The sequence below is a fragment of the Kwoniella shivajii genome, chromosome 10, assembly GCF_035658355.1.
Source record: "Kwoniella shivajii chromosome 10, complete sequence".
NCBI lineage: Eukaryota > Fungi > Basidiomycota > Tremellomycetes > Tremellales > Cryptococcaceae > Kwoniella > Kwoniella shivajii.
The window spans coordinates 1,300,986-1,322,604 of record NC_085917.1 but is presented as its reverse complement, the minus strand read 5'-3'; the positions used below and the strand labels follow the sequence as shown (position 1 = coordinate 1,322,604).

Genomic DNA, 21,619 nt, shown 5'->3' with positions numbered 1-21,619 from the left:
TGGTCGAAGTAGTTGGTCTGATTACAATGCGGTCGTTTGTTATTGCTCGAACGGTTAGTGTCCACTGTGAATGACCAGGAAGAAGAGGTGGACGAGGAACGTGAAATGTGTCAATCCGAACAACATTGTTCTTTCTCCTCGAACGCGTCTGAATAACAAAAACAATAACATATATACATGACGTGGCATTCATGAACGATCATCACTCTTCTCTCTTCACTTTCTCACTGACATCTCGACTCATCTCATCACCCATCCCTCATCTCAGCGTATATCCTAGCTGCTGCATGACGGACGAGAAGAAGACAACAATGACATGGAAGTGCTCTATACAACAAGTGATGATACACAATGACGAGTCCATGGAAATCTGAAAAACCCCCATACAAGATAGCCGATATTTCCTTCTCAACTCTCAAGACATGATGCTAATCTATCCTTCCTCATCCACCACCTCTCCCAAATGCGCCTCCTATAGCTCTCCCGCCCCACCCCACCCCAGCTCCAGCTTTAGCTCCTACCGCTCTTAATCCATCTTTAGCTTGTTCCAGATATCCCAAAGTCCCCGTATGTGGTGAAGTGCCTCTTCTCGTACTTCCTGAAATAGGATCTCCCATTTGGGCATAAGTGTAAGGTGAAGCCATATCTCTAGCTGTGGCTGTTGCAGGTGTAGTATTGGTCAATGGGGCTGGAGGAGGAGACGTCAACCTGGTCGGATAGGTAGGTGGAGAAGGTGCGAATAACTCGTTAGGTGATGGTGGCGCTACAATGATCTGGAAGGAATGAACAGACGATCAGCCTTTTTTTTCCATGGGACGCCGTATCGTATATCTCATATACTTACTTGATGGGATGTGTCATTCTGACCCTACGATATTTGATCAGCGTCATCTCATTTTACGATCTGTAGTGATGGTTTGACACAGAGGACAAAGAAGAAGAATCTCGACATACCGAAGTACCACTTAAAGGAGGTACATTGCCTTTCTTCTCCGCACAAAACGTCAATAGTTGTAACAGAGAATTATGCAATGGATTTGCTACTTTTGGTTTGGAAGACGATGTGGAAGGGAAATGAAGAGTTATAAGATGTTCTTCCCACGGCACGAGTTCCTATACGTCGTACATGAAATTGGGATGAGCTGTCAGTCAAGACAATATAGACAATATAGCAAAAGCAGAAGAACTACCGGACTGACCTCTGTTATTGCGAACCAACCTTTCTTAGGTTTCTTCTGTAGGAAAACAACTGCAATTTCACCTGATGATCTACCATTTTCTAAATATTCTTTAGCGAATTCTTCTATCTTGCAATTGACTTCTCTTTCTATTGATGGGTTTGATGACGTTGCCTATATCCAGTACAAGAACGAAGGCCATGTCAGCCCAAACAGGTCCATCTACTTGCCAGAGCGAAATAGGGTCTATACAGGTAGGCGAGAGACAAGATGTTCCAGTACAGCAAGGATATAATTTGATGATATGCACTCTCACACGGATATCGAAAATCTTCGCTAAGGATCAACTTACGATATGAGAATCGAGTAATTCGAAATCATCAGGTTCGATCGCATCTATATTCCTATGAAAGAAAATCGCATATAATAAGGCTCGAATCGTAGGCCTTACTTGAGAAGGATGAATCGTCTATAGATTCCTGTCAACATCAACTTCCTATACCATGATGGTGAACACGTATCTTCCCCGGACTTTTTGGTTGGTGTGGTCTGTTTGGGTGATTGATGAGACTTACAAGCTCTAGATGATTGACTGTATCCAATTCCATATTCTCATGTCTTCTCTTCCATTTATCTCTTTGTTTTTATGCAAGTGTATTTGATGATGGTACGGTAGGATTCAGTCACATGGGAATCATAGTCTGATAACGCGAATGAATGAGCGACTTCAACGTTGTTGTTGTTGTTGTTGTCAATCATCACCATCTTCGAGATAAGGTTTCCATTCGATCCAAACATGTGAAAACCTCCACTTTTCTACCTTTCATCTTACATTTATAGCTTGGTCTCTTGTTCTGTTCTTTTACTTACCTGCATATCAAATACTCAATCGACAGATCATCTACACTCCGGAAGAGCGAGGCATGGAAAATGAGAAAGGGGCCTTCGTTACAGCACGTAAGCCTTTTCTCATACCAACATACCCTCGAAGGGTTTCTTGAGCGAAAGCCTTCCTTGAGCTAACTTGATTGATCACATAGTTCATCATTCGAGCAGAGCTGATACAAGCTTATCGATCAGCCGTACGAGCTACCAGGCGTGAGTGACCTTTATGCTCCGGTGAACGAACAGTATACCATGGCTGACGCTGACCATCTGTGTCTCGTACTTGTAGCGTTACCAGATCCACAAACGCGTAGAGAGACTTTAGATTACCTTCGATCAGATTTAGAGCGTCTAAAGGGAGAATTGGATTTGGTGAGTATATCCCATATCGCTCTTATTACGATCATTTCAATCAATGATACTAAGGAAATACAAGTGCATAATAACAAGTCACTGATACAATACTGTATAGAATAAATTGAAATCCAATTTATCACATTTCAATCGAACTGTTAAACAGATGTTACCTTCCATAGGTTTAAATGGGTTGACACAAGGTCAGAGTGGATCAAGGTTGATAGGTCAGAAAAAGTCTCTAAAAGATCTAGTGTCATGACGAGATGAAACGATACGATACAAGGCGTGCGTTCGCTTTCACCGCATGGCATGGTATGGTTGGTCCCCATTTTGTAATAGCTCACAAAAACGGGAGAGAGAGAGGAGAAAGTCTCGCATATTCAACTGAGAAACAGTGATCAAATCATTTGATTGTAGACAAACATTAATCGCAGTAACAGATCTTATATTTCCCGTATGTGCTACAAGACGGATTGGGTATCATACCCCTTAGCATCTATATCCACAAAGCCATAATTCTATAAATCATACCCATGCATTTGCATTAATCATCATCTTGTACCTTTATCCAAACATATATCCTGATTGACCTTCACGAGTCACTCTCTCCCTGTCCCAAGCAAACAGAACATCGTGTATATCAATTCTTTTGATCATTTATCATAATAATGCTACAGTGTTACAGAAAATAGATTGAATGTTCGTGATTGATGTTATTATAAAGATGCTGATCGATATTACCTGCTCATTATCAATGACCGGAAAAAACAAAGTCTTTTGACAAAATCCCTTCTACATCGCTAGGGTTCCCTATTCCTCGTGTGTTTTCGGCTTGGCGACTCTTGTTATTGTATACTTTCTTTGTGAGACTCAACCTCATATCTTGGGATGTGATCCTCTCATACTTTGTGATCCCATTTGACTTGACGGCGCAGATCTATTTTGAATTTGGTTCGATTGAATATGTGTACTTGAATTCATTTGTGGAGGAGGGAATTTCAAGAATTGTACATGACCTTCATCACTTGTGAAAATGACCTGTTGTCTTGCGAATCTAGGTACTAAACCACCTTGAGGAGGTTGCATAGCGTATGATCCAGGTGGAGGTGGTGGTCTAGGTCTATTCCCTCCTTGAGGTTGAGGTAGGTATGGTTGAGATGAATTAGGGGGAGGGAAATATCCTTGTTGTGGATAACCTGGACCTGTACCTGGTGGTGGTGGTGGTGGTCTACCATATACACCACCGCCTGGTCCGGAAGGGTACATGAGTTGTCTGTTCGGTGGTGGGGCAGGTGCGTTTACTCTTGAAGGTGGTGTATCAGCGAATAAACATTGGATATTCGATCCTGGAATTATTTGAACCAGATGTCCTGTTTCGACATGATGAACTTCTATGAATGTCGGTTCAAATGCTATCACATATGGATATTGAAGAGCTATATGTTCCATCGAGATCAGTTCCAGTGTCATTCCATCTCACTGCTCAATCTAGGTATCCATCGATACTCACCAAAGGCAGTTGGCAGACCTTCCCATACAATAGCCCATTTGGGTCTTGATCTCCATCCGTTCTTGTTGACGTAGAAAGCGAATTCTGAGCGATGACAAGGGAGGATATCAGCATGCAATTTCTACGTTTCTTGAATTTGGTACTTCATGATAATGATGATGATGCTTCTCTCCTTGACCGATTCGCCAGTCGTCACGAGCATACTCACCATCATAACAAAGTAAGAAGTCCTCTTCGATCCTATAAATAGCTATGGGTCTAACATTATCCCTCTTGAGTACGAAATCCAAACTTGCGTCTGACGGATCTAATAAACCTTGCATGTCCAAAGTTTCCAAATCGACAATTTCGAATCCTTTTGTACATCCTACACATAGTTTAGTTTTGAGGAAATGAACTGAAGATGATTCTGTTGGAATGTAGAATTCCTGAACAAACGATGCAAAAATGGCATGTCAGTCAGCTCAATTCCCAAGAATCATGGGTCCGATGTGATCCATCAAACAGTAAGTGGAAGTTGACAATAGTAAAGGGAAAGGTTTGATACCCGAAAAACTCACCTTGAACAGTTTCAAAGCATCATCTCTACCATTTAGTCTTTTCATGAAACCACCTGGAGCTTTTTTACCTCTCATGGATTGATCTATAGGTTCCATAACTTTTATAGTTGAACTCAGAGTACTACTTTTGACTATTGCTATCAGAGTTTTACCTAGACATACACCGGATTTGATGAAAGATGTATGACTTGATATTCTTTTACCTCTTTTCAAAGCTGCGTTGGCATCGTTGGGATCTAGACTGTCCAATGGGAATGTCGTTACGCATCGTTCATGGAGGACGATCAATAATTGGAATTCTTCGATGACATCAACTTGAGTTACGTCGAGTAGGTTTATCACTTTTACTGGATCTCGAAGTTTATCATCTCTTAAATTAGAGAAATACACTCCTTCGTCGGTACCATATATCATCCGATGTCCCATATCTGACGTTGTCCAATGATTAGTCTCTCTATCTCAGTTGGAGAGGGGACGATTGAGGGAGGAAAGGAAGCTCACCGTATGGACTGACACAATTGACTTTTCTTAATCCACCAAAAACACCTTCAGTGATAGTTTCACTAACGAAAACACAACTTCTATCTCTTAATATAGTTTGTTGTTTATCTATTGATTCCAACCATTTCTTCCTTGACATATACGTATCTACCCAAAGTTGCATTGAATAACCTTTTTTACCTAAATGTACGATCGTTATTGAGAAACCATGTTTTGATTCTGGTTTAGGTGGATGTGATAGTGATGTTGAGCCGATTTTGGTCGTATTTGATTGTCTTGGCATTATCTTCGCTCTTGAAGCTGATAATTTGGATGAATTGTATTGATCATCAGGAGTCACCAGGACAAGCAGTTCCAATGGTATTGGCTATATTCACTTGTTCAGCAAAGGTAAAGAACTTATGATGTGACTGCTACTTTCACTCACCCTTCGGTACACCTTATACTGCTCACTCTTCTGAACCCATTTCGGTTTAACAAGTAATAGCGCATGGTCAAATAGGAATCCAATTAGATCCGCTATTTCTTCTCGATTTCCTCCACGTCGTTTCAGCGGCCCTTTATGGACTAATTGTCTTGATTTATCTCGGAGTCGCAAGTCCTGTAAAGTCACAGATACGGTATCAGCGATTCTGCTCATCCTACCTACACGCCAATCAATGTTTCCCAGTGATTACTGCTCCGCTCCATACACCTTTTCAACACAATTCAAGATAAAACCAACTCACAATAGATTCTCCAGGTCTGAATACCAAAGATTGTTCAATTTGGGCCAACTCGAATATATTTTCCGATTTACCAGATTCTTCATTGACTTTAGTTAAAAATCCTCTGACCATCTTGATTACCTCTGGTAATACCTTCTTGTCAGGATGATCATCTGGTGTATATTTCAATACAGCTTCAAGAAGCAAAGGATATCTTCCTAATCTTGTTGTCGGTTTAGTTAGATACCCATTTAATTCCAGTTTCCTAGATTCAGGTTTCCTTTCAGTTTCATCAACGAATTTCTGAAATGCTGGATTGGCTCCTTTTTCCTTTTCGAATTCATATTTACCGAATAATTGATGTGCACCATATGTTACGAAAGGTTCGAATAATGGAACCCGTTCTAGGAAAAGATCACCAATGGAAGATACGACGGGTTCTTTCTTTTGTCTTTTAGTCAACTTTTCAGCAAGCGGATGATTCACTGTAAGTACATCGTGGACGTTCCAGAATACTTGTCGAACGAAATCATCTCTTCGCTTGGCATCTACGACGTCGGAAGTTCGAAGTGGTTTGACCCATGACTAATGAATTTGTCAAGTCAGCTTCATCAATCTTCCGATACTGCATGGATAGCTTACATCTCTCAAATATTCCAAATCCCTCACGAAATCCCTTTCGGTGTAGATTACTTCGTTGATTGCTTCCTGTCTTTTCTTCTCCGTGTCATCTACACTATCTAAAATTTCTTGCGAGACAGAGTGGATCCATAGAGTACCAGTTTCCTATTTGCGAGAACAGGCATGTTAGCAAAATCAGTACTGATCATCCACTCAGGGGTAAAGCGCATTACAGTACAACTGAGTGTCGAGAACTCACCTTGACATCAACAATACTTTCTTCACTGAGCTTCCTCGATAATCCAGGTTGCGGTTTCATATTCAACCTTTTCATCTGTTCTAATCTCCTTGGACAATTTATAGAGTAACATAACCTTTCCCTTGAACAAGTGGGTGAATAACAATCAGTCAATAAAGTGAAGACTCCCACAGGCAGATCATCTTCTGTATCTAATCCATCATCACCGCTAACGATGTTTCCTCCTCCTGGAGTCATATGATCCCAATGATGTGATTTCGTTAGAGATTTAGGTGATGCGAGAGTTGTAGTTGATGTTGCAGGTGTTGAATGAGAATGTGAAGCTGTTGAACCCATACTCATCATATGTCCACCATCTGATGTATTAGTTATTGAACCCGAGTCCGAATGACCTTGATTAATCGAAGGTCTACTCATTCCACTCTGAGATGATCTACCATGATGACTCGTACTTCCCATTGAGGAAGTTCTATTCAGTCCTGCATGTTCTGATATCGGACTATCTTGTGCTGCATTTCCGTTTGATCCATTTCCATTTATGAATGGCGCAGCTGTTAATCTTTCTTTGAATTGATATACCTCATGAGGATTATCTCTCAATCTATGATCGTACGTGACATCATGGAAGAACTTTTGAGCATCTAAAGCTCTGCCGAGTAATAAAGCCAAATTTCGATCAGGTGTTTTGATGATATCAGCAATTATACCTACAGCTGTTCTTCCATCGAAAGAATCTTTATATGTGATTCCATCCTTCACTAATTCAGATAGATTCAATAGTTTTTTGAATGCTTCAGCAACTTGAGATAATAAAGCAGGGTAGATAGGTGGCATAGAAGATAAAATGAGTGCTCGAGCAGTTGATGTGCTCCTTGTCAACGTGCCGGATAGTGATCGTTGGGACGATAGAGGAGTTGGGAAAGTGAAAGAGGATGGAGGTGCTCCATTTGAGTGGGATCTTCTCTGAGTACCATGTCCTATTGATCCTGTTCCCGATCTCATAGATTGAACTACATCTTTGCGTGAATTTGAAGATCCAGAGAAAGATGTTGCTCGAGTATCATATGCTGCGGTTGCTGATGGAGCTGCTCCTGGAGGTAGAGGTGAATCTGTCCCAGGTAGAGGCAAAGATACTGTCGATTCCATCGATTTTCGTCCTGACATTCTCCTTTGAGCGTGTGCTGCAAATCCTGAATCTGAACCTGTAGGTGTAGTGGGAGAGCTGAAAGATCCTTGCACAGTCGCAGAAGTGTCTATCTGAGACAAAGGTCTGTCACAGATAAAAGATAAAAGCGAGTCAGCTTTTCATCAACCCAGTTATAGGTAGATGGCATATATGTGTCACTCACGCCATGTAAGTTCTCCCCGCTGTTGTTGTATACACACTACTCGCAATGGACGAATCTGAAGCCATTCTTTTATGCATCGACGGTCCTGATTGACTTGAAAATGACCCTTGACGTTGTTCCGCTTTTGGCGGTATTGGAGGAGGTTGAGAGTCTTGTTGAGCTACAGTTCGTGCCAAGATTAGTCACAAGATTTCTGTTTGATAATTAGATCTATATGGCATAACTCACCGAAATAATCGTGATTGCCATCTTTTCCTGACCGACTCGATAAACCAAAGTCATCCAAGAAACCTTTCTGAGGCGAAGTTTCAAAAGCCAATTTACCCAATGCTTGTCCTAAATAATCCGGTGTCGTTGATCCATTCCTATCATATTCCTCTATTGGAGGAGGTGGTGAACGAGAAGTAGGACCCGTCATTGGTTTGGGAAACGATGCGGTGGAATTGGAATGAGGTAGACGTGAACCAGATGAAATGGTTGATGAAAATGAAGTGACCGAAGCTGAAGGATCTGTCCTTGAACTTGGATTTGGAATGGGATGAGCAGGAGCAGGAGCTGGAGCTGGTGAGGATGATGAACGATGTGGAAAGATTGCAGATGCAGGTGATGATGACATTCCACCATTATTGGAATAACCTCCTTGAGAAGCTTGATAGGCTTGAGCTGGGGTCAACCCTGCTTGTCTAGTCACCGGTCCAGGTCCACTTGGTATTCTACTAGTTTGAGGTAGGGGTGCAGGATAACTATTACCTGGATTAGAAGGTAAACGATTTGATCTAGGTGGTGGAGGTGATACTGAATCTGGATTAGGTGAATAATAAGATGCAGTTGATGTTGCTGAATACGTTGAAGGTGCTAAAGACGCTCTACGATCAGGAAGATCACCGACCTATCAATGAAAGTGATACATCATCAGTTTTAAGCAAAAAGTGAAACACTTATCGTCGTTGACAGGAAACTCACCGGTACACCATAAGCACTAGAGGCATAACCTTGACTAACTTTTCTACCATAAGTTCCACTTCCACTTCCGATATTATCATACTGACCGCCTCCATAGACCGAATTAGCTGAAGGACCTGTCAATATGGGCTGATTAGGAGGTTGAGGTGGATGATAAGTGTGTTGTTGAGGATAATGTTGTCGAGGTGGTGGTGGTGGTAAAGAAGGTGCATTTTGATATGCTGTACCAGGAGGATAACTTGGTTGTGCAGGATTTAGGTGATTTGAAGAAGATGACGAATAATGATACCCTCCTGGTACTGATGATGCTGATGAAGATGATGAAGGATGAGCAGGTCCTTGTCCTTGTACTGGACCGCCTAAATGATGTCCACCCGCAGGTCTACCGAATATATTCTCGAATACTTCATTTCTCTGATTAGCAGTGGGTCTGACTTGAGCATTGGATGGTTGTGTTGTCCTTGATCTAGGTCCAGAAGGTGGCATGGTGTGTCTCTATTCTGATAATCCTTCTTGAGTCTGTCAATGACGACTGGGTATGTTTTCAAGTGAATGAAAGATTGAAAGGTCAAAGGTTTGTCGTGAATGGAACAGCGTCGTGAAGGATCTGCGGAGGGTAGAAAAGGATCATCGACTGAACATGCAGGCTCCTGTGTCGTGGCGCGTCAGATGTCCGAGTGATATGGCGTATGTGATTGTCCGTTGATGATTCCGTCTTGAGATGGGATATCTGATCTGGCTACTTTGATGCTGTTGTGATGTGGAATTGAAGTGGTGATTCTCTCTCTCTCTTGCTCTCTCTCTCTTTCACTTTCCTCTTCAACAAAGTTCAGGGTAAAAAGTAATCATAATACAAACCATGTGTGGCGTTTCCTGATAAAAAGCAACAAACGTTACACAAGCCATGTAACAACTGCATACAACGCAGCCAGGTCAAAACATCCACATGCATGAGATGTATCTGATGATAACATAGATCTCCTGGCTGGGTTGTATACATCGTTATTGGAACATGTCATTCACCCGTTATGCCTGCAAAGTTGAGCAAAATTTCTTTTCGCCAGGTTGCTCGGTCATCGGCGCCACGCGACGCGTCCAAACATACTTTAATGGTAGTATCACTCCTGTTCAAGCTGAACATTGATGCAGAGTCCGCTTGGTCTTGTTATGAAGCACAGCCTACAGTAATGCAAGATAGAGGTATGTGTAGCTGGTATGCATGGTATGTAGAGGAGCGGAAGATATAGAAACAGAAACCAACACATACGGACATGCTCCTTTTTCTTAAGGTACCTCATAATGGACCTAAGCGGTAAGATCAGGTATTACGTAATATCCACCTGAAATGAAGAGATAGCATCAAAAGAAAGTGTCACAATCGTAGAAAACCTATACAACTATAGTATATATACATATAGTTAGACATATTTCATTTGGATCATCAGCTCGCATACGCACTTTCACATCCAAGCATCGAAGAATAGCGGCATCACGCCGTATAGAGACTCCTTCTGATAAGTGAAACTCTGTCCCATCATGAAATAAATGTACGTATATCGGTCATAGTCCTCTATCAAGTGACTACCCATGCCATTCTTGACGAAATTCAAAGTTGACCCGAAAACTCCCACAACAGAATAATAAGCACCGATCATAGACTATTCATGACAACTGTTTCATAGTACAGTATCTATCGAATTTTAAAGAAATCTTGTCATTTATCTCCGTGTAATCATCTTGCACCTTTAAACAAAAAGCGTCCATACAGATTTACGGATGAAAATATCTTCATCATCATCATGTCTGAACAACAAAGATATTCCATTTCAAGACCTTTATCGCCCCCAATGCCATCTTACGAACCCTTATCAGCTTCTTCCACCTCAGCATCAGCTTCGACGTCATCTGCTCCCACTCGACCTGGAAATCATATTTCTGTAAAGAGGGAATCGTGGAGACCGGGTCAAGTTTCTTCTACAAATAATATACCTACTGGGCCTTCTTCAAATTACAATCACAATCGTAATCAGAACGCATGGAAAGAACCTTCTCCATCATCATCTTCCACTACACCAGCTCAACGCGGTCAAAATGCACGTTACTTGGCACCTACACAACCAAGACACAGTGCCCAACCAGGCGAAAATCCCAGTAACACTGATCATCATGGAAGTGGAAGTGGAACTACCAAAGAAAGAGAAAGAGACAGCTCAAGATCTCCTGTGAGCAGGAGAGATGGCTCACCTACAAGCTCAAGGGACTATGATCGTGAAGATGTCGATAGAAGAAGAGATTACGATAGATCAAGAGAATTTGACAGAGATAGAGATAGGAATAATCCTAATTCTAATTCTAATAATAACAATAATAATTGGAAAAGAGATAAGAAACGAAAAAGTTTCAATAACAATGGAGGTGGTGGTGGCAATTTCAGTAACAACAACAATAATAATGGTGGTCAAGGTGAAAGATCTTGGGCAGCATGGAATCAGAAAGTTCAAAATACCAATAATCCCAATTCTAGTTCAAATTCCAGTAATAACAATCAAAGTAATGATTATGAAAGAGACAGGGACAGGAGAAGAGATTTCGATAGAAGAAGAGACAGAAGTAGGGATAGGGATAGGGATCGGGATCGGGATCGACGTAGATCACCGACAAAGAATGGTAAAGAAAAGGATGATGAAGGGAATGGAAGGAGCTGGGCAGCATGGAAAGCTAAAGTCGAAGATAGCACTTCAAGGAGAGAGAATGAGAGAGATAGAGATTATGGTAGAAAGAGAAGTTTTGATAATGGAAGAAGTTTGGAAAATGCGAGAAAAGAAGGTTTCTGGACTGGAACTGAAGGTCATAGACCACCCCCACCTACAGGACCGTCTTCCACCAGAGATGATGACAGGAGAACGAGAAGGGATAGTCCAGATTATGGAGCGGGTTCCGGAACAAGAGGAGCACCTAGAGCTGGAGGAAGAGGTGGAAGGGAAAGTCCTGATTATGGTATAGGTGGAAAAGATCAAGATAGGTAAGTTGCCTTTCGCCGACCTCAAATCCATGACGCATGTGGTGATCCGTACCATCAGGATTTGCTCAAGTAATCCTTATATTGACTACAGATCTCGTCCCTCTTCTCCACAATTAAACGATCGTAAAAGAGCCCCAACATCACCGCAATCCAATGAACCCAAGCGTTTACGAGATGCTTCACCCACCCGCTCAAGACGTGATTCACCTTCACCACCACCTTCAGATCGATGGGGGAGACGTGGACGTAGATCACCTTCGAGGGAACGAAGTCGAAGTAGAACTCGTAGTAGAAGCCGAAGTCGAAGTCCACCCCCTCCACCTAGAATTAGACCACCATCTCCAGCTCAGCCTACCTCTGCAAGCAAACGAGCGCCATTACCACCCCAGGGACAGATTTTCATGCATGGTGGACCAGCTCAAAGCAATGGCAGACAAGCGTGGGGTAGGAATAGAGAGGAGCAAATGCCTATCCAAAGAGATACAAGTGGTAATGCGTTTAACAGAAAATGGGGAAGAGATGACAGGATGGATATCGACAACGACTCTCAAAAGGATCGTTATCCTCCGTCCGAATTGGCATCTCCCTCTCAGCGAAACGGCAATGGCAACCTTGGTGGTCATCACAACAGTTCTACTCCTAAACAAAGTCATGTTTCAGCATTTTCACCACGTCAAGCACAATCGATACCTTTTACCCATCCTTCCAAACCGCCACCCCCACCTTCAGACACCCTACCTTATGGATCTCCACAGCTCCCCTATCAATCATTCACACCTACCATACCTCCGACAACAAGCGATATCAACGGTGGTGGCTCTCACGGTGGACCCTCCGGTCCGATCAAAATAGCATTCAATGCAAGTCCTGTAAAAGGTTGGAAATCGATATCGCCTTCCAAGACCATTCAGAACTTATTCGACGGTCCTTCTTCACCTGATCGATCCCAACTCCAATCCCAAACAAATCAAGAGTTGAATGTAAATTCGATGAATGCAAATCAACGTTCATATCTCAAAACATCGCCAACGAAAGATCATCCTGATGTTTATTTGGATAGGATAGCAGCTTCGGAAAGACAATATACAGCACATCTGTCTTCGATAGCACCCTATATCCAAGCTGCTTTCACCCAATGGTTCGCGCAAAATACTACTCCACCTTTACAAGATTTCTTGATACATTATTTTGGTAGAGGACCATCGACGACTGAGCTGGACCAGATTGAGAGACTGTTGGAGATGAGAAAGAAGACCGAAAGGGAAACTAGCGAATGGAGAGGCTTACATCAGAGAGCCGTAGGAGGGAATCTCGATATCACACAGCATCGAAACGGTGGACCAGCATCAAACAACAGCAATGGTATTGGAAGTGTCAATAGTATTCCTGTCATTCAAAGTAGATGGACACCTTCATCTTCTACGCACAAACCTGTAATCGAAAATGATGGTGAAAACGCACGGACATCTGCATATGTTCCTCGTCAACAACAATTGGAATCGATCAATATCAACTCTCTTCCTTCATCATCTCAACATCAATACCAGATATCGACACAGCAAAAACACGAGCGAGGTACACCCGCTCAGTCTGCTCACACCATCCATCCTGATCACCCTCTACCACCCCATCGATCGAATCCACCGACACCGACACCGACACCGACGCAACCACAACCACAACATCAACATCAACATCAACAGATTGACTCCCCGCATTCCTCGTCGAATAACGCACCATTATCTGACACATCGTTCAAAGCCACTCATTCAGGAGAGATGTATCAACTGGTATCTCACGTGGGAGAAGGAACTTATGGTAAAGTATATAAAGCTAGAAACTCAGATACCGGTCAAATGGTAGCTTTGAAGAAGATCAGATTGGAAGGTGAAAAAGATGGTTTCCCGGTTACGGCAATGAGAGAGATCAAATTACTTCAAGGTGTGAAACAGGCTAATGTTATTAGACTATTGGAAATCATGGTCTCAAAGGGTGAGTAAAAATGAGGTACAAATGAGAAAGTAGGCCTGGTGTTGAGGAAGAATCAGCTAATTCCCCACTTGGTTCTTGTTTACTAGGCTCCGTCCACATGGTATTCGAATACATGGATCATGATCTTACAGGACTTCTTTCCCATCCAACACTCACTTTCACCCCTGGAAATATCAAATCACTCTCCCATCAAATGTTGTCTGGTTTAGCGTATCTACATGACAGAGGAATACTACATCGTGATATGAAAGGGTCGAATATCTTATTGAACTCTGCAGGCGAATTAAAATTAGCAGATTTCGGTTTAGCTAGAATATACTCTAAACGGCATAGAGATGATTACACAAATAGGGTCATAACTCTTTGGTATAGATCTCCTGAACTTTTGATGGGTGAAACTGTTTATGGTCCTGAAGTTGATATGTGGTCTGCTGGGTGAGTTTACTATTCTTCACTTGAAAGTGGCGAGGAAAAAGGTTCTACAAGTCAAGCTCAGACCACGAGCTGACGTGTTTGATCGTGTTGTTAAATAGATGTATTGTTTTGGAGATATTCGTTACTAAGCCGATATTCCAAGGATCAGATGAAATCAATCAACTGGAAGTGATTTATTCCATAATGGGATCGCCTAAAGAGTCGATTTGGCCAGGAGTCAAAAATCTGCCATGGTACGAATTGGTCAAACCCAAGGAAGCGATAGAATCGAGATTCAAATTTTCCTTTGAGAAGTAAGTTCATGCTCTACACTCGAATGCAGTTGTTAAATTCGCCTGTATACCACCTCTTTGAGCCAACACACGCTAATATCCTTTGATTAACGTACAGATGGCTCTCGCCTGCCGCACTTGTTTTGGTCGAGGGATTACTTCATTTTGACCCTTCAAAGAGACTTTCAGCGAAAGAAGCTATGTCCACTTCGTATTTCATGACTGAAGAGCCACCAATGGAGATGCCGACCCAGTAAGTTGAGCTTACAGCGGTCAAAAGGTGCCATCAAGGCTCGTAAGGAAAATGAAGCTGATCATTGCATAATTGAAATTACTTAGGCTCGCTGGAATGGGTGAACATCATGAAATGAGCGCAAAGCAGGAAAGACAGCGAAGGAGGCAACTGGAAGGAAGGTAACTCAACAGCAAGTTTAGATCCAAAGAACATTGTTGACGCTCGTTGAATTACTGTCACATTGTACTATATACATATATTTACATACAATGTTTGGGTAGTCTCGTATGTCAGAAGTTGTCGGTTGTATGTGCCCTATGCATGTCATATTATGCGTGAATCTTCGTGTCCGCCTGTGCCATCCATGTCTCTCATCAGCCATCTTCGTCGCCCTCAACGCCCTCAAGCATATTCTTGAATCTCCTAGATGATGATGATGATATATTCAAGATATCTTATCAAATTTAAGGCATCCTCCACAACTGGGACTGGTTTACCCCACAAATCCCCCCTGTGTTTACCCCGCAATTCATAGATAACTTGATTCTCAAACTTCCTCATGACCTTCTTGTGTCAGAGTATCAGAGTAGTTCTTCACTTACATACCTCCAGGGTATTAGACCGCGAAGTTGACGGATGATACAGCCATTCATCTCTCTACAGTCAGAGCTTGACTAGAAGACCGACACTCAACCACGAAGTGACACATGATTGTACCTGAATCGTGGACTCGTACATTTTGAGTGATAATTTACGATGCCACGACATACCCTTCAGCCTCTGCACAAGGCTTTCAAGCCCTCTTCGGGACGATATCATAGGAATGATGAGAACATGTGGGAGACCTTGGACAGAGTACAAGTTCTGGGCGAGAACGATGGTCACAGAGGGTGAGCAAAGCTATTTACTGTGTTGATTAAATTCAATTAAGGAGGCAAATTCAAGTTGATATTCGGAATTTTGGATTGAATATAGTTGTGTCAACGCTTTATCTTGGTCTGAGGATGGAAGTACATTACTGTCTGGATCAGATGATAAAAGGTGAGTGTAGTATCACATATGATTCTTTATTCTGTTCTTCGATGATCATGGCAAATCGACTCGCATCAGTCTGCCTAGATCTAGAACTAAATCAAGCTGATCATCGTATTCACCTCACTTCAGAATCTGTATATGGCAGCCTGATTCCCATCCTTCATCCTCTTCATCATCACGTAGATCACCCCACCCAATGAAGTTGTCAGAGAAGATATCAACGGGACACAAAGCGAATATATTTTCAGCTAAATTCTTACCGAACGCTTCTACACCCACTATAGTCAGTTGTGCTGGCGATAGGGATGTAAGAGTTCTACAAGTCGAAAGATTGGTAAGGGATAGTGGGACTGGTGAGCTGATTGGTGAAAGAGGTGATGGGTGAGTACTGCTTTCCGGCGAGGACGGTCTTGTTCTGGGTGTTAGACTGGGACTTTGATTCGCTTGATTATGGTCGAAGAACGACTGGAGGTTTGGAATAGTGACATTATCATTCTGTCAAAGGAAGGCGGTGCCGAAGGGAATCCTGTTCTCTGTCAAATCACCAATACGGTTCTGGTCATGTTCACCATACTAACTCGACCCCTATTCACAATTTCAGCGTAAATATCCTAAAATGTCATAAAGACCGAACGAAAAGAATAGCAACTGAAAATTCACCTTACCTATTCATGACGGTATCGGAAGATGGTACAGTCCGTCAACATGATTTACGTCGACCACATAGATGTAGAGCAGAATGTCCTGAACCATTATTTTACGCACCCAAAAATGTCGATCTATATAGTTTGAGTGTTAGTACGGTCACTCCTCATATATTCGCCGTTGCAGGCAGGACAGATTGTGTGAGTTTGACCCTTTTGATATCTTGACTTGGTCCGTTCCTACGTCATGTTCAATGGCTGATATCTCCTATTCAATAGGCATTCATATGTGATCGAAGAATGTTACCTCGTCAAACTCCATCATGGGGTCCACACGTCAGGTCATCAGGTCAAGTTCACTGTGTGCGTAAACTGGGTTTACCCAATGATGAATGGGATAAAGTTTCACCTTCAAATGGAAATCGTCTATTTGGAGAAGAAAGACATATCACCTGCGTCAAGATGAGTCCTGAACATCCTGATGAAGTGAGTAAACAGGACACCATACTTTCGGCAAGCAACTGCTCAACACCCTTGATCCTACATGTGAAGGTACGGGTAAGCTGATACCAAAGAATGATAATCACTTAAATAGGTCGCTGTGGCCTTTGCGAAACATTCCACTTCATTATTCTCAATATACGATTCTCCCCCTTCGGCGTCTATGAAATCCTCTTCTCCTAGTATCTTACCTTCAGACAATGGAACGAAACGAAGATCCGGTTCAGCTTCCCCTATAAGACAAAGATCGAAATCCTCTTCCACAGTGATACAAAAAGGCGATACGACACCTTCCTCACCACTTCCTGGATCACCAGCGCCATTCATTCCTGCGCACGAGGTGCCCCATCGACCTACTTCCGAAAACAAACACAAGACAGTCATAGGTGAAGAAGACGACGCAGACGAAGACACCGATTCAGCTTTGTCGTTGGGAAAGAGGAGACAGTCCGATAGAGAAAGTCTATTGACGGAAGCGGCAGAACCTAGCGCAAGGCAAAGAACAACGAGCGAAGTTGAAAATGGGATATCTGGACAAAATCAGCGTAGTGTTTGGCCATTTGGATCCGGATCCTCCAGCCGAAATGATGAAAGTAGAAGGTGGCAAGAAGAAAGAGACGACAAGTCAGAACAGGCTGATGAGTTGAGTTCCAGTGTCATAAATGCGTTTATGGCTGAAAATGGGATAGAGACGGAACAGCCAAGTACCGGTGATATTGAGGTAGACGTGGGAGAACGAATTGGACCTCCTACTCCACCCGGAAGAGGGATCGGAGATTTCCTGATTGATGAGGAGGATGAAGATATGGCCGATAGGCTGGAAAGGGGAGGTATGTTATTTTCCCCGTCGTCAATTCTGGGAACGCAAAGTATAGGATATCTCTGACTACTTTTTGCGATACAGAACCGACATTATCAGATATGGAAGAAATGGCACTAGACATATTGGAGCAAGACGACTATGATGATGATGAAGATGATGATGAAGATGAAGACGATGACGCATTAGATGAGTATGATGAAGACGAAGATATGGAAATGGATCAAGACGATGAAGATGAAGGCGATGATGGTGATATTGAAGTTGATCAGGATTTCATGGATCCTGATGTTGGTATTTTAGGATTTGGAGGCAGTAATGCAAGCAGAATCGAAAACTCAGCTTTTGATAAAGTTGAGACTATCTATCCGAGAAGAAGTTATAAAGGTGCAAGAAATGTCGAAACTGTCAAAGACTGTAAGTATATCTCGCTGTGAAGGCGTATTTCAGGTATGGCGAAGCTGATTTACAATGATTGTCCTATTTCGGTCATGAAGGTAACTTCCTTGGCACAAGAGCAGATAAAGTATGCTCAGGAAGTGATGATGGCAATTTTTTCGTTTGGGACAAAGACACAGGTAGATTGGAAGGTATTTGGGAAGGTGATGGTTCTGTGGTCAATGGTGAGTGTAACGCAATAAAAAAGCAGCCTATGTCCTAATGTATTTGAGGCATTTTCGTTTTGTGTCATTGCAATAAGCTGACATTTGGTTGTGCTGATTAGTGATGGAACAGCATCCCACATTACCTTTGGTAGCTGTTAGTGGGATTGACAACACTGTCAAAGTGAGTTCGCGTATTATCGTGTCCCAACATCATGTCATGACGAAACACGCTGATCCATTTTTCGTCTTCGCTTGAATAGATGTTCGCACCTACACATTCAACAATATCACCTTCTTTCTCACGAACACACTTGGCTCAAAATATAATGAATCGAAATACAAGGTTACCGAGGTTCTTATCGGGAGGAGCATTTGAGCGAGCAACTTTATTACAATTCTTGACTAGCAGAGGTATAACTGTACGCACTGAAATTGATCCAGATGGAGGAGAAGGTGAAGGTGAGAGTGAAGAAGATCCTCAAGGAGTAGAGGGATGCGCGACTCAATGATTTGATCACATCGTAGAAGATCGTGAGATGATTCTAGCAAGAAATTATGAAGAAATCGTCGTGTTGAGGGTAAAGATGGTCCAGTATTTTCTTGTAGATCATTGAAACTGTCGCGAGTGAATTTTGTGTATTCCACATGACTATATGTTGTCATCATAATGTAGTGTATACATAGTAAATAAAGCTGTATCATCCAACACACCATGAACTGTATCTATTGGTAAAAATAAATATTGTAACACAAGACACTCCTTGCTTCCATCCCACGTCCAACAAGTATTGAATATAGCAAGAGACCAACCACTTCCCAGACTCGCCTTACCATGGGGAATGACAATGGGATTTATCTAATCCTAACTGAATTCTTATTTCTTCCATTTAGACCAGTATGATCCTCGTCTCTATCTTTTTTAGTTTGTTTTACTTCCCATACTTTCCAAAATTTGAGATTTTCATCTCCTGCACCTGTACATACAGTAGTTCCATCTGGACTCAAAGCCGAACAGATAATCCTCGAATCGTGTGCGGGAACTTCCCAAATTTTCTCCAAGGAAGGATAATTCCATAATGTAATGGTGTTATCTGGATAACCATGTGTACCTAAAATTTCTTTTGAATGAGGTGAAAATTGTAAACTGGTTACTTGAGTTGAAGTTTGTAACGAAGATGTTCTTGCTCCAGTTGAAGTTGACCAAAAATGAATATGTTTATCTGCAGTTCCTCCCCCTGTTGCAAGTAACGATGATTGCCATGGACACCATGCCAATGCCTATGAAACATCGAGTCTGAGAGTTAGCTCTTTAACTACCATATAAGCGTGATTGAGGCTCATCGAGAAGATATGGACCCACCTTGACAGCTGCAGTATGGTTTCTTTTGGTCCATTTAGCTACACCTCTAGGAACACCTTCTCCAGTTTGAAGGACAGAAGCACCGATTCGACCGCTGGATATTCCCAATTCTGTCAGCTAACTTTCGATGAACACATGAAATTGGCTGATTGAACTTGACTCACTCCCAGCAATTCACCACATTATCGTTACCACCCGAAGCGAGGAACTGACCATCTGATCTCCAAGTAAGACCGCATACCTGTGAGCAGATAAGTGATTTAGTGCCGCTTTTCTTCATTTAGTCTTTCATGACGCCACACTTACCTCAGCGTTATGTCCTACCATATCCATGACCTTGTGTCTGGCAACTCTGACATCATGGTGATAGATACTTCCATCTCTACAGCCTGAACTTAGGACATGACCGTACCATGATAAAGATGGGATTCTAGCTGAATGACCGCCCATTGTACGCATCTTTTTACCTTCTTCGACATCCCAAACTTCCACTTCACCCGCATCTGTTCCGACTGCCAAGTAAGCTCCGTCGTTGGACCATGACACTGCTGTTACTTTTGGTCGATCCTCAGTGCTTCAGAAAAGGGTAAATTAGCTGCAGTGCAACACATGACGCTCACACATGCGATATAAGAATTTGATTATCTTTAGACTCGAGAACTCAAGAACTCACGTTTCTTCACCACCTCCAAGAGCGTTCACAGTGCCACTCTCTGCGTCCCAAACATATCCTGTATCTCCTAAACCGATCGCAACTCTATTCGCACAAGACCAATCGATAAGGTTGAGGTAATAATCATCTTCGAATCCAGGTGCATCAAGTACTCTTTCTGGGACATAAGGTGGAGCGCGTTTCTTCGTCCCTTCTTTCCCAGAGGCATTGGTACCTGTACCTCTGTTAGCTGAAGCAGATGAATGAAGTAGGTAGTTTCGCTGAGCATCAAGATGCGATGTAGCGTGAGAAGCAGGTGGTGGAGCCGATCTAAAGGATAAGATACGTCTATTCGAAGCTGGAACACCCAATGTAGCTGAAAGTGAAGAAGTAGTAGGATCCGTTATGGTAGAGTTGGATCTATCCATTGATGTATCGGGAGAATGTCCGTCTAAAGCTAAAGTAGGTAAAGTACTTGAGGAATGTGATGAATGATGTAATGATGCAGGTCTAGAAGGAACGAATCTATCTAATTCCCTTCGATTGGATGATTCTTTACTATCTTTTCTTTCCATATGAAGATAATCCAAGCTATTACCACGAGAAGATATGTCCATTCTACCCATACCTTCTCTCAGAGTAGCGATTGACTCTTCAGCAGGGGATACTCGACCTTTGCGCGGAGACGTGGTGAGTTTGGTGATAAAAGGGTTGGTACTAGATCAGATAATCCTGTCAGACTCATAGGTATCACTCCGCCTAATTGCTACAGCCTGAAGCGGTGCGATGACCGAATGAGAAGTCGGTTCACTCACACATCCCCGGGGACATTGCTGGCTCCAGTATCGGACAACATTTCATTCACGTTGAGTGACAATCGAATCTCAATGGTAGAGTAATACGTCGCAAGTTGAGGCGTCTAAAAGAAAGCAAAGGGATAAGAGGAGAGTGTGGACAGGCAGTACAACGTTATATGTCGGGTCTCAAAGTCGAACAATGAGCAATGAATTGATGATGGCGATGGAAGAGAGAGAGAGAGAACATTCAGAAAGGCTTGAATTTGTTTGTTTTTCCAAACTGAAAAGGGTCATATAAAAACACTCGCGTTCATCTGATCGGGTGGTATTACGTAAGTTATAGCAAATGGGATAATTTG

At 42.4% G+C, this 21,619-nt stretch overlaps 6 protein-coding genes across 6 annotated transcripts; 3 read left to right on the top strand and 3 right to left on the bottom strand.

Annotated features, from left to right (window-relative positions):
- Positions 1-443: 443 nt before the first annotated feature.
- On the bottom strand, positions 444-1,786 carry IL334_007371 (uncharacterized protein; the record flags this gene model as incomplete). Its single annotated transcript, XM_062939061.1, has 5 exons — positions 444-773; positions 955-1,113; positions 1,200-1,352; positions 1,531-1,647; positions 1,754-1,786. The coding sequence occupies 5 exons, from the start codon at positions 1,784-1,786 to the stop codon at positions 444-446; spliced, it is 792 nt and encodes a 263-aa protein (XP_062795112.1).
- Positions 1,787-2,108: 322 nt separating this feature from the next.
- On the top strand, positions 2,109-2,679 carry IL334_007370 (uncharacterized protein; the record flags this gene model as incomplete). Its single annotated transcript, XM_062939060.1, has 4 exons — positions 2,109-2,135; positions 2,219-2,276; positions 2,353-2,435; positions 2,536-2,679. The coding sequence occupies 4 exons, from the start codon at positions 2,109-2,111 to the stop codon at positions 2,677-2,679; spliced, it is 312 nt and encodes a 103-aa protein (XP_062795111.1).
- Positions 2,680-3,296: 617 nt separating this feature from the next.
- Positions 3,297-9,376, bottom strand: IL334_007369 (uncharacterized protein; the record flags this gene model as incomplete). The annotated part of the gene is made up of 12 exons (XM_062939059.1): positions 3,297-3,856; positions 3,931-4,014; positions 4,139-4,358; positions 4,491-4,918; positions 4,992-5,358; positions 5,419-5,592; positions 5,720-6,283; positions 6,341-6,484; positions 6,579-7,848; positions 7,928-8,087; positions 8,156-8,816; positions 8,891-9,376. 12 exons carry the CDS (start codon positions 9,374-9,376, stop codon positions 3,297-3,299), a joined length of 5,118 nt encoding a protein of 1,705 aa, XP_062795110.1.
- A 1,313-nt stretch (positions 9,377-10,689) lies between these two features.
- Positions 10,690-15,029, top strand: IL334_007368 (uncharacterized protein; the record flags this gene model as incomplete). The annotated part of the gene is made up of 6 exons (XM_062939058.1): positions 10,690-11,912; positions 12,004-13,904; positions 13,991-14,339; positions 14,438-14,632; positions 14,730-14,864; positions 14,951-15,029. 6 exons carry the CDS (start codon positions 10,690-10,692, stop codon positions 15,027-15,029), a joined length of 3,882 nt encoding a protein of 1,293 aa, XP_062795109.1.
- A 573-nt stretch (positions 15,030-15,602) lies between these two features.
- IL334_007367 (uncharacterized protein) lies at positions 15,603-18,960 on the top strand (the record flags this gene model as incomplete). The annotated part of the gene is made up of 10 exons (XM_062939057.1): positions 15,603-15,736; positions 15,822-15,887; positions 16,011-16,262; positions 16,483-16,726; positions 16,805-17,011; positions 17,121-17,856; positions 17,931-18,263; positions 18,344-18,469; positions 18,571-18,632; positions 18,712-18,960. The coding sequence occupies 10 exons, from the start codon at positions 15,603-15,605 to the stop codon at positions 18,958-18,960; spliced, it is 2,409 nt and encodes an 802-aa protein (XP_062795108.1).
- A 343-nt stretch (positions 18,961-19,303) lies between these two features.
- IL334_007366 (uncharacterized protein) lies at positions 19,304-21,319 on the bottom strand (the record flags this gene model as incomplete). Its single annotated transcript, XM_062939056.1, has 6 exons — positions 19,304-19,729; positions 19,812-19,905; positions 19,976-20,052; positions 20,118-20,385; positions 20,485-21,180; positions 21,279-21,319. 6 exons carry the CDS (start codon positions 21,317-21,319, stop codon positions 19,304-19,306), a joined length of 1,602 nt encoding a protein of 533 aa, XP_062795107.1.
- Positions 21,320-21,619: the final 300 nt, after the last annotated feature.